The sequence below is a fragment of the Ochotona curzoniae genome, unplaced genomic scaffold (genome assembly GCF_017591425.1).
Source record: "Ochotona curzoniae isolate NIBS_2020 unplaced genomic scaffold, NIBS_Ocur_1.0 contig_4612, whole genome shotgun sequence".
NCBI classification, from domain to species: domain Eukaryota; kingdom Metazoa; phylum Chordata; class Mammalia; order Lagomorpha; family Ochotonidae; genus Ochotona; species Ochotona curzoniae.
The window spans coordinates 5,208,656-5,221,835 of record NW_024466343.1 but is presented as its reverse complement, the minus strand read 5'-3'; the positions used below and the strand labels follow the sequence as shown (position 1 = coordinate 5,221,835).

General features: G+C 37.6%; 1 protein-coding gene across 1 annotated transcript in view; it reads left to right on the top strand.

The window, feature by feature from the left end:
- ERICH3 (glutamate rich 3) overlaps nucleotides 1–13,180 on the top strand; it is a 115,934-nt gene that overhangs the window by 64,904 nt on the left and 37,850 nt on the right. Inside the window, exon 10 of the mRNA XM_040987248.1 lies at nucleotides 9,003–9,292. Within this exon, the coding sequence (XP_040843182.1) occupies nucleotides 9,003–9,292 (290 nt within the window). The remainder of the gene's footprint in view (nucleotides 1–9,002; nucleotides 9,293–13,180) is intronic.

Below are 13,180 nucleotides of genomic sequence, written 5' to 3'. Positions count from 1 at the left end.
AAAGTCCTTATCAGGAGAAGGAACCCAAAGCATTTTCCTTGTGTTTTATTCTAATATTTTCATAATTTCAATTCTCACACTTAAATATTTGGCCCATTCTTCATGTATCAGCTCAATTTCCTTATGTGAAAATCAGAGTTATGGAAGAAGGAAGGAGAGTGTGCGAGAGAAACCAGAGAGAGAAAGGAGGAGAAAAGAAAAAGAGAGGGAGAGACTGAGCTTTTTCTACTGTTCCACTCTGTAAAAAGGCCAAAATGGCTGGGATGGATGAAATTGAAGCTAGGATCCAGGAGCTACAAACAGGTCTTCCATGTGGGTGACAGGGTCCCAAGTGCTTGATCATCTTTTTGGAGCTTTCTGGTATACATTAGCAGGAAGCTGAATCAGAAGTGGATCAGTCAGTATTATAAATGTGCTTACATGGGATGCTGACACTCAGGTAGTTGCATAACTTGCTGTGCCCCAATGCTTGCCCCTGATTTATCGATTTTAACATTTTTAACATGGAGTTTCTGGGTTTTCTCTGTGTAAATTCAATTTATCTGCAAACCTTGGAATGACACTTTCATGATGTTAGTTTTAACTTTATCAGCTTTAATTCAGGACATTTTATTTGAAATCATTAGTCTTGCTTCCAGAATTGGATTTACTAATTTTTTTCCAAAATTTCTCATGGAGATTTGATTAATATCAAAATATAGGCATGAATCAAGCAAAGTTTCTGCCTCTGTGGAACTAATTCTAATAGAGCAAGGTCAAATAACATACCATTAAACCTATAGATATATATATGAGATGCTAATACATGTGATGAATATGATACAGGGTAAGCGACATATAGGAAGTTAGAGGCAACCAGAAACACAGAGGAGCTTTATTTTACAAAGATTGGACCAGTTAAAAAGCATCAACAAGAAAGGCCTCTTCGATTAAGAGGTCATTTGAGCCCAAATCAGAAAAAAAATTTCTTTCTCCAAATAAATTTTCAGATAGAGGAAAAGGATATTTAGAGGGTTTAGAGGGTATAAAGTAGTGTCATGCTTGGTGTATCTTACCTTACATGACCAGTGACAAAAGAAAGAATGAAACATTGGTAAGAGATGAAGTACTAGAGACAGAAGGGTCAAGCATGCAGAGTTCCAAGATGCCTGCGAGGATGCTGATTTTTATCTTAGAGTAATAGAGAGCCTTGAAGGTAAATTTCAAGTGACGATATAATGACATGATAGGGGCTCCTATGGCAAAAATAGATGAGCGTTGTTGGAGAATATGTTGAAACGACAGGAAGAAAAATGATGGAGAGAATTAGAAGTGGTTGGGTTATAGGATTTTGAACAGGGAGCTTATAGTACTTACTGAGGAATGGAAACAGGGATGAAAGTAAAGAGCAGAGTCAAAGATGACTGAAAATTATTGGCTTGAGTAGTTGAAACAATGTCCAAAGTAATATGTAGTTAAAATAGAACTGTGGAAGAAGCAGCTTTGAATGGTGAACTGAATATTTTGTTTTGGATACATTGAGTTTGAGACATCTGTGAGATATACAAATAGATACATTAAGTAGGCAGCTGAATATGTAAATCTGGAATAAAGTGAGAAGTCCAGGATGGAGATAGGAATTTGACAATAGCTTTTGTATGGGTAGCATTTAAAGTTATGAGATGGGATATCATAGCATAATTGTTGAATGTAGATAGCGAAGGTATATGAGTAATGAGCTCCATTTGCATCTCAGATGTGAAGGAGGTGAGAAGGAAAGTCAAAGATTAGAAAGAGAAGCCAGAGTAAGATCTTGGAAAGGAACAACAGAGATGAAGGATAGGGCATGATGAGCCTGTTTGAATGTGTGGATAGATCAAATGGGGCTGAAGTCTGAGTATAGCACTGAGCACTGATTAGGGAGTATATTGATTATTGGGGATTTTGGCACAGGATCTTGTAGTGCAGTAGGGGTATAAACTTGAGTGGAATGATTTTTCATTCTAATTAATTAGAAAAGAATTAAGGCCAAAGATTGTAGATAAGTTTTAAAAAGAGCTTTGCGATTAAGGTAGTTGGGTGGGGTTAAGCAATCAAGGTGGTAGATAGTATAATATGTTAATACACTGATAGGTAGGATTGACATCTTACAAAAGAAGTTGATAGGGCATTTCAAGGAGGGAGAAAGTGTTAGGTTAGAGATAGTGCTTGAGTAGACCAGAGAGAATGTGATCTATGACAACAGTAAAGACAAGCCTTAAGAAGAGGAGAAACTGAAGAGTTAAGAGGAGAAAAGGTGGCATATAGGGTAGAGAGAGACACACTTATAGATGTGCTGAAATCAGCTGAAAGTTCTCTGCTGATTATTTGTAATTCCTAAAAAAATAAAAGAACTATCAGCTGAAGTTACATCTGAGGGAAATGTAGTTGGAGGTTTGAGAAGAGAGAAGAAATGTAAAAAAAGAATCATCCAGACAGTGAATGAATAGTCTATGGTAAAACTGTGCCTGTGTCCATGCTGAGTTATATTCAGTTATACTTAGGGTCGCCTGAGTTTCCTTCTAGTTCCACTTCAGCTGTACTGTTTTTGTGGAGAGGTCATTTAACATTCTTCTATTTAACTCATATGAAACAATGACCTTACATATAAGCATCTGTGTGCAAATATATTGCCTAAATCCAACCATGAATATTTAGCTCTGAGCACTTTCTGCAGATGTTTAATAATTCGTATCAAGATAAGACTGATGCAATCTATTTTAATATTTATACCTACTAACTTCCGTACAAATCTTTCTATGATTTGAACACGTGGTTCCTTCTGGCTTCTTTCTTTGACCTCACAATATCAAAATGGTTATGCATCCTGAATGATTCCCTTCAGATGCATAAACTACTCAAGTCAAAGTGGCCTTTTAATTAGTATATTTATTTACTCTTCTAAGCACCTTGATGATCCCAGGTATGCATTAATAATCTACGTGTGTATTTATATAACTTAGACAAGCATAACCACTCAGCATCAAGCATCACTCTCAATAAAACTATCTATTTGAACTTACTACTCCTATCATTAGAAACTTATGAACATCTTAACCCCATTAGTAGAGTAAAACAGAAGCGGATTGTACTTACCTGAGTATCCTAGCTTGGCCCTTGCACCCTGAGACTATTATTCTATAGGTACCAACACTGATGAATTCCAGTGAGAGTTGAGGACTATCTAGGCAGAGACTGGCAACGTTTATTATTTTCTGTAGTTCTTTATTACAGACCCATAAGATTGCTTGTAGTTATTTTAAGAAATGTATGTTAGTTAAAGTGGTTCAAAGTGAAATAAATTTCTTTAAATTATAAGAAAAAGGAAAAGACAGGGCATGAGAGAATAAAACATTAGGGAGCCCTAGTTCTAAAAGTAGTTAGAAATTGCTTGTTAAATGTTCTCAGTAAAATGAGTTGAGCAGTGGTCGGTTCCAAAATATGAAGAGCTCACTATTGTGTTCATTCCTCAGTCAATGGAACTGTTTTAAAGGACACAGCGGTCATTTTCTGTTACCAGAGTGAAACACAGGAAGAATAGTTGCATAGACAGGTAGGATACATAATGCTTTGGGCTTCAGAAATCAGAATCAACACTTTGAATTATACTGAGAAGGCAAATAGGTAGTTAGCACAGAGGATGCAACAGATGACATTCACTCACTCTGTCCAATTCCCATCAACAGACGAGCAATAAAATGTGAGTGTGCGGTATGGAGGCATCAGAGCTTCTCCGTAGTCACAATGTAAACTGAAAGTCAAAGCACATCCGAGAGCCCAAATCAGTGGATTTGATTCTGCCGTGGTAAGGGATGAACAACTTGAGCGGAAGGCACTGCTAGTAATCATTCCGTGAAGATTTGTGACACCTTTATTCCAAAGAAAGCCATGTGCTAAGCACATCATTATTACAGTCAAAAATAGGTTAGATAAGTATATTCTTATTATCTCATTTTTTTTCACAACCTGACAGTTACCTTGAGAACAAATACTTTTAGCTTGATTTTATGAAGAGATATTAGAAAGTTAAGTAATGTAACTCAGTTCTCAGATTTGCTTGTTGGGAGAATTCATTAAAATCCATTCCTATGCTGTTTCCAGCACTAGCACAGCAAAAAATCTTCAGCTAATGTAATTGCCATTAGATGAAAAACTACTAAATTTAAAAAGGCAAAGAGACACTGAGACACACAGAGACAGAGACAGAGACAGAAAGACATGTCTTCCACCCAATGTTTCACTCTCTAAATATCCATAATGGCCGGGGCTGGGCTAGGAAGAAATCATGAGCCTGGAAGTGCTTGTAGGTCTCCCTAAGGTGACAGGAACCCAGGGACTTGAACACATCACCTGCTGCCTCCCCGGAAGCTGGGAGTCAATTGGGGTGTGAACCCATACACTCTGAAATGGGCTGTGGGTGTCACAGGCAGTAACTTAGCTTCTGTGTCAGTGCCCACCCTTGCTATTGGAGTTGCCTGAGATGGAGGTAATTTTCAAATTTTGCATAATATTCCTATGTTTTCCTGAACTGAACAAACATCACTATATTTGGATCCTTTTTCTCCTAACAACTATAAATTAATCAACTTCTGATGGTGGTTTAGTATGGAGAGAGGGGAGCGTATGGGGTTGGAGAGAAGGACGAATTTAGAGACTGATGATTGCTGAATAACATTTTTCAGGTCTCCAGGTCTTGGTGGATGTTTATAGTGACAAAGCGTAAACACTTTGCCTGGGTTAATGACTGCAGTATAACATCTGTCTGTGTAAATGGTCACTCAGAGGGCTGTAATTATGGTAGACCAGTGTAGCTATGCCACTAGGTGAGGAAATGGAGTTAAATAGTGTCAAAATTAAATCTAATTCCAACACTAACCTATGAGGAGACTTTGGCAAGGGTGTTTCTTAACTCAATTTCCTCACAACTAAGTAGAGATGATAAATGCTCATTTTTTGCACTGTGGAGTTAATGAAGCCCTTAAGATTACGTGTAGTGATTACATATTAAACATCATGGTTCCAAGGAGATACTCAATTAAAATATTATAATCTTGTTTTAGCATTTTTATCTAATCATTATTGGGGTTCTTGGTTCCATATTAATGTGAGAGAGAATTAGGAACTGTAGAATACAATTTATCCACATTTCTGTTTTACAGATGAAGAGAAATACTTTCAATATTTGCTCATCTTTGTACTTTCCAAGGTTTGGTTTGGAATGGCTATATAACCTCTGTGATTTTTTTTTTTTTTTGCCATTTTAAAGAATAAAAGCTTACCACCAGAAAAGAAGATTGTTAATAGAAACTTCAAAAGGTTATTTAAAAATAATAATGGCAATTTTATTAAATCTATAGAATTCAGAGTTATTTACTTAAAGGGCATGGCAACGTTTAACTGTATGTTTCTCAAAAATCAAGCATATTTATGTAAAGTTGATTTGTATGTAATCTGCTGCTGTGGCTTTGTTGTTGGAATGGTAAATTATCAAGGGCTAAATGACATTTTTACTCTGATTGTGATTATTTCTGATTCCTTTTTTTTGTTTACAATCCTGAAAGTTATCACACAATTTTTATTTAGGAGTTTGACAAGTATCTGTATAACATTATATAAAAACATCTATGTATCACCATCACCTCAAAAGCAAAAATATTCCTTTTTTTTTTAAAGATTTATTTTTTATTATTTTTTCATTGGAAAGGCAGATATACAGAGAGGAGAGACAGAGAGGAAGATCTTCCGTCCAATGATTCACTCCCCAAGTGTGCGCAACGGGCCGATGCTATGCCGATCCCCAGCTCCTGTCTCACCATTCTCTTCCTCCTGTGACACTGTACTGAGGTTGCATTGTACTTCTGGTTGGAGCAGGTCCCAGGATTAGGGAGACATGAGGAGTCCTATATAGCTAGATTGTTGCTGTTGGTAATCTTGCAGGAACCTGTTGGCTGTTAGTTCTGAGAGCCACACGGACCTATTTTGGTACTTTTGATGCCATAGTCAATATTGTTTTCCTGTGGGACCAAATTAATGTGCTGACCTCAGTAAGTTCATTCCCAGCTCAGCAAATGTTTGGCTCACTGTTGCCCCCTGCAGTCCTAAAGCTTTTGCCATAAAAGTGTACAAAATGGCGCCCTTTCTGCCACTACTACAGTTCTTGATTTGCTGGCCATCAGGTCTGAGGGCTACCCACACCTATCTTGGGTGGAACCTGTAGGAATCCACATTGTTGCAGTTCACTGTGTCAAAAATGAGTTCACTCCTAGCTCAGCATATGCTCAGTCTTTTCCCTTGTCTTTGCCTCCTTAAACAAAATGGGACCTAATTCAGTTCTGGGGAGTGGACTGAGCTGTGAAATTCACCCTGTTCCCACATTGCTTGTGTGTGAACCTCCACTCTGTCTCTGCTCCTGGTCAAATCAAACAGACCAGCAGAATGGGCAGTTCTTTGTCTGGGTTCACCTCCCGAGCTCCCAGGGCAAGTCCCTTACTACCTGATTGCTGGTGGAGTTCGTGCTGTTGGTAGAGTTCAGATCACTACATGCTGAGTGCTTCTGGGGTATCAGTCACTGCAACACCGCACCAGTTGTTTTTGCTGCTTTCCTGTGTCTGTCAGTCTCCAGGTGCCCCTCTGCTGTTGTTCTGTCCTTTCCTATTTCCTGTAATCTACCCTCTTTGCTTCATGCTGGCTAATGTTTGTCCATCCATATAAACGTGTCTTCCTTACCCTATTCTGCCATCTTCATTCTCTGTGTATTGATTTTTGTGATGATTTTATGTCTACAACTTTTCCAAACTCTTTTAGGAGCTCAGCATTGTCTTAATATAGTTGGTTGGTTCCCTATATATAGGATTGTAAGATCTACCGAGATAATTTGACTTCTTGCTTTTCCCATCTGTTTGTCTTTGGCTTCTTTTCTTGTCAGATGGCTCTGGCTAAAATGTTCAGAATAATATGAATAGTAATGGTGAGAGTAGGCATTCCTGATTCAGATCTTAATGGAAATGCTTCTAGCTTTTTCCTTCAGTATGATGCTGTGTGTTTATCACAAATTTCCTTGAATGTACTGAGGTATGTTCCTTCTATACCTAATGTACTTAAGGCTTTTTCTTAAAAGAATGTTTATCAAATGCTTTTTCTTCATCTCTTGAGATACTTTACAGGATTTTGTTTTTCAGCTTGTTAATGTGATATATCACATTTATAGATTTGCATATGTTGAAACATCTCTTCATGCTAGGGATAAATCCCCATGGGTGCAAGTCAATGATCATTCTTTTTTGTAAAAATATATTTATTTTTACTTGTAACGCAGATATAAAAGAGAAATAAGGAGCGATATAGAGAGAAGGCCTTCCACCCACTGATTCACTCCCAAACGGTTGCAATGGCCAGAGCTGAACTGATCTGAAACCAGCAGCATTGTGCTGGCCCCATGATCTTTCTAATATGTTGTTGGACTGAATTAACAGTATTTCTTTGAGGGTTTTTGCCATTTATGCTTTTTAGGGATATTGGTCTGTAGGTCTGTCTCTTGATTGTATCTTTTTCTGATTTTAGAATTAAGGTGATGTGGCCGCCTAGAAAAATTCTGTAGAACTTACTCCCTTCCACTTCTTTGATAAGTTTATGAGAGAGACTTGAAATAATTCTTCATGTAGTGTTAGGTAGAATTCAGCAGTGGAACAATCCGTCTCTGTTTTTTTTGTTATTTGTGGGAGTCTTTATTAATGATTCAATCTCTGTTTTGATTATTGGCCTATTTAGGTTTCCTATGTATTCATGATTTCAGTTTTTATAGATTGAGTGTGTCTAGAAATCTATCCCATTTTACTATTCTTTCATACTTTCCAGTTTGTTAGGATATAGCTTTTTTTTTATGATGATAGATTTGGTTAATTTGGTTCTTCTACCACTCTGTTTTGGATAAGTGGACCAATGGCATATCAAATGGGGGGTGGGGCGGGAAAAAGCAGTGCAAAGGCTCAATGACTAAATCCTCACCTTGCAAGTAATGGCATCCCATATGGGTACCTGTTCATTCCGGGCTGCTCTGCTTCGTACCCAGCTCCCTGCCTGCGACTTTTGAAAGCAGTAGAGGATGACCCCAGACTTTGGGACCTTGCACCTTGGGAAATCCAGAAGAAATTCTAGCTTCAGATCTCTTTGGCTCTGGCCGTTGTGGTCATATGGTGGGTGAACCAGTGGATGGAGGATCTTTCTCTCTTTATCTCCTCCCTGTAAAAATTTGATATGCCTTTCTAATAAAATTAGATAAATTTCACCAGAAAAGATAATAACCCAGTTGTTCATTTTCTTGATCTTTTGCATATTTTGCTTTTAAATTTTTTCTTCTATTATTTCTTATTACTTGTTTCCTTCCACTAATTTGGGGTTTGGTTTGTTATTCTTTTTCTGTATCCTTGAGACACATAATGATCTAGTTAGATCATTTGTCTAACGTATTTTCAATTTCTTGATCTTGGCACAGATTACTATACACTTTTCTCCTAACATTGATTTTGCTGTTCTCTGTAAGTTTTGATATGCCATCTTGTTGTCTTCATTCGTTTCTAGGAATTTTGATTTATCTTTTGATTTAGTCTATGACTCATTGTTCATTCAGGAGCAAGCTATTCAGTTTCCATGTGGTTTCATTTTTACTGAATTTTTTGAAGACGTTAATTTCCAGCTTTATCCTGAGCACCAAAATATTCTTAAGGAAAACATTTTGTTTTGTCACCACAGTTGTTTGTTAATGAGTTGTTTTCCTTTTGTTTGTCATAGTAAGTAAAATGATCAAGAATTTGTTGATTTAAAATATTTTAATTTCAATACAGAGAAAGTTTTTTTTTAATTAACCTATATGTACTCCAGTAAAAACAATTTCTTACTAGAATAAGACATATGGTTTAATAAGCCTTCAGATCCCACTGTGCCACTTGTAAGGACTAATTACCATCTTATCTTTATATTTTTAATAGGTGTATTATTGCAATGGGCCTTGACACCAAAGCATCTTCATCAAAACATAGGAAAGAAAAGAACTCTGAGAAGAGGGAGGAATTGGAGAGTGAAATGAAAGATAAACAATACTTGATACCAGGAAGAAATGGCACCAAGGGGAAGAAAGTTTCTGTATCAACTGTTTTTTCAGCTGAAGAAATAGAAGTGGGGGTCAGAGAAGTAAGAACAGCCATAGAAGAAATTGAACATCTAGAAAAACCGGGACAAGATGTTTGGGAAGATTACCAGGAAAATACTTTTAAATATGGTAACCAAAAACACAGTATTCTGTTGTTGATATGTTTTGTTGTTGTTGTGTAATTCTTAAATGTGTTGCATCAGTTTCTGTTCCTTGTTGTTGTTTAGTTGCATATTCGGCAGCCATACTGCCAGTGAGGAATCCTGACCTGCTTCTTGAGCAGTTTTCCCTAAATTCTTGGCTAATGTTTCTGTTGGGAAGTTCTGTCTAACCCCAAAAGGCCAAAGGTGCTGAGTGTAGGACTACATAGAGAAAGCAGGAGCTGGAAACTGAGCCTGAGGCTATGATGACACCTGCTGAGATAATTCCCAGCAAAAGGGGTTTTGACTGCTTCTTCGGCTAGTTTTTCAATGTACTTGCTTTGGCAAAATTAATGAATTAATGCACTACATGACTATATGATGATAGAGCTAAGTAAAAGCACTTGTCATACCTCAGTTCTTGAAGCTTTTCTGTTTTATGCTTTCTCTTATCCTTTTCCATTTACACTCTCTCTTCACACGTACATTTTTATATATGCAGATATACACATATGTAACCAACCTAAAGCAGTATGACAAACATAATGAAAGTGCCATTTGTAGAGCACTAAATCGGACTCTTTGCAGTGGGGAACTGAGGCTCAGGCATGCTAAGAAAGTAGCCCAACTAGAATTCAAATCCAGGCTTGTCTACTTCCCAAATCTACACTTTGGAATATTGTGCAATCATCAATGCTATGCAAGCTCTCCTAGATGCTGCATGACTATGAATGATGTGCAAAGAATCAGAAGAGTTGCTTTAGCATCCTCTCATAGCCAGGCAGAAAACTTGGGCTGGAGGCACAAGTACGGTTTGGAGTGACTGAGGAAAGTCTGGACTTGGCCACTCCCAGATTCTTGTTCCTGCTCTGGTCTTATTTTTGCCAGAAGGTAAAAAAGACTCCAAGAGAATAATTACAGAACAATTTTAGCCCAGGTTTGTGTTTTTTTTCCCCCTCTAGAAATAATATGACTAACTAAAAAAAGAGTTTAGTCATAAAAGTTTTATCCAAGGTCGCCTCTTCCTATGACCCTTTCCCATTTTTATTCCTTTTGTAGAAAATTTTAAAAACATCTGCAGCAATAACAGTCACAGGGAAATTAGCAAGTGCTATGTAGTTTTGTGAGTTTTAACATTAAAGATGTGGATTTATCAAAGCCATGTTCAATAAGACCTGTTCATTTTCTTCATTTATTTTAAATTAGGTAAACATTTCCAGTGCTACATGGGACATACTTTATACCTGTGACATAGCTTTTCCTGAGATCTTTCTTCTAGTTAATAGAATTTAGATGTTTATATCTATTAAAAACAACACCTGACAGCAGGAGCAGCAGCAGCAGTGAAGTGTTGAGTCTCTGAGGGACAGCCATAGATGTAAGGGTAGCCAGGCACTTGACGGGAGGTCAGAGGGGCAAGGTGAGGGCTGAACTGATTTTGAGCTGGTGTTGACTCAGGTCCTCATTAGAAGGTATGGTAAATAACAAGCCAACTAAATCTTCTGGAGGAAGAAAAATGGAATGGAGGGAATAGAAAAAATTAGGAAAAAGGATCCTAGAAAGCATACTTAGTTAATTCATATGAAAACTCTGAGTCGGTGACACCAGGGTAATGTGGTTTGAGCTGTTGTGCTGATGGAAGTTTCATGGGTAACAGAAAGATGATAGTTTGGTTGGATGATATTTGAGACAGACAAAGTCAGGGCTACCTTGAATTTCATATTTTGAGAGAAAACGCAGAAGCTATTGCAAAATAGAATGCAAGGAATTTTTCTTGTTCATGCTCCTCCAATTTTCCTCTGCTCCAATTTATATAACTGCAACTGTCCTAATGGAGGACTCCATACTGTTCTGACTTTAACCAGGTGTCTTTGTTGTAAGGATACTGCTGTCATGGAGCACAGATCATGCGTGCTTTCTCTTGCTCTACAGCCAGCTCCTTACACTCCCTGCCACAAGCACTATCAGTTCTAACTCTTTGTGTGTTTATTAGGCAACTGGTGTTCATGACACTGTGCCAATCACGTTGCAGGGATTATTGCTTTTAAGTCACCACAACTACATGTTACTTTATGAAAAAAACGTGAAAGTTATTAAGTTGTGCAAGTTCATAGAGCTATTAAGTTTTAACTGAGTCTTGGGCATAAAATTTCTCTCTGTATTGCTGTGGAGGCAAATGCAGCAGTCCACTCATTTCCTGATTCTGTGATCAATAGAAAATATGTGTAAAGTGATACATGTACAGAACATGTCTCTGATATAAAACAACCTATATGTAAAATACAAGATCAATAGATGTATAGATGAACATGCATGTACATGTAGTCATCTCCGTGTAATAGACTCTCATATTTGATGTGAAGACACAATGCAGTATGCATCTCTACTTCTGAAATCAAAGATGGACTCCCAGTGAAAATTTAAAAGACATCTTGACAATAGGATACTGGACTCTGCCATTGTCTATACCTACAATGGACTTCTGACTGTTTTGAAGGACTATACTATTATAATAATATAGGGAAAGCCAGTACAGGGAGGGGACTTGGTGAAAGGGGGAGGGAAATCCCAGAAACTATGGAACTTTATTGTAAAGTAAATAAATACATTTACAAATGTTCATGGAACTAGAATCAAAAGATTAACTTAGGGCGCAGCGTGATACTGTAGTGGTTAAGGTCCTCTCCTTGCAGGCCCAGGATCCCATATGGGCACCAGTTCTAATCCCGGCAGCCCTGCTTCCCATCCAGCTCCCTGCTTGTGGCCTGGGAAAGCAGTCAGGGATGGCCTTGGGACCATGTACCTACGTGGGAGACCTGGAAGAAGCTCCTGGCTCCTGGCTTTGGATTGGTTCAGCTCCAGCCATTGCAGCTGCTTGGGGAGTGAATCATCGGACGCAAGATTTTCCTCTCTGTATATCTGACTCTCTAATAAAAATAAATAAATCTTAAAAAAAGATTAGGTTATTTTGGTGTTCAGGATATATAAAATCTTTACACAGAGTGTTTGAAATCCATGAAATTACATATTCTGATAAAAGTATGCACATTTTTCATCATTTTCGTACTAAAACAAGTTTGCCTTTTAATTTCATTCTTCCATGAACAATTTGGAGTTCCCTTGTATTTGTGTTCCACAGCTAACTTCACATTTTACTTTTAGAAAAATCTTGTACAATTCACTAAAATTCATTCTCCTTTGATTCTACTTCACTTACTTGACAGTATAATTTGTCACAAGTTCTATAGAAAAATCTGTACCAGTTGAGCCCAGGAGTGTTGAAGCTAACATTATTCCAAGTCATGTATTAAAAACTGCTATAAAATGAGCACACGGTCTCCTGAGTACCCGCCTCTTATTTCTTGAACAAAACCATGCAGATTCCCTGAGGGCAGGATTGTCTCATTGTAATGTCTTTAGTTTTGCAGTTTTATCCTCTTTTACATTGGAAGTTCTCGATAAAGGCTCACTGATTCACAGTTAACTGGGTTGAACTACATGCATCAAAAGCTTTGCTTTCATTCGGACGTCCTGTGGGTGCCATGCATTTAAAATAAGTTCTCCATCTTCTTACTTATTTCACAATTTTTCTTCATTGATGTTTACACATTTCTTCAGTAAGTGCATTAGATTTGGGGGGGGGAAACATTTTGTGATTAATTCTGTTTGCCTTTCTTTGTTGCTGTTTTTTGATTTCACTTTTCCTCTTGCGTTTCCCTCTTATCTTTTGTACATTAACAGAGTTTTCGTCACACGCACAGAGCTTACATTTCTAAATTAAGTTTCTTTCATTGGAGCAGGGTGGACAGCTCTCAAGTAATCACCCATGAGGTCCTCATCTCTAGAAGCGAAGGCAGGATAGCTAACAACTAAAACA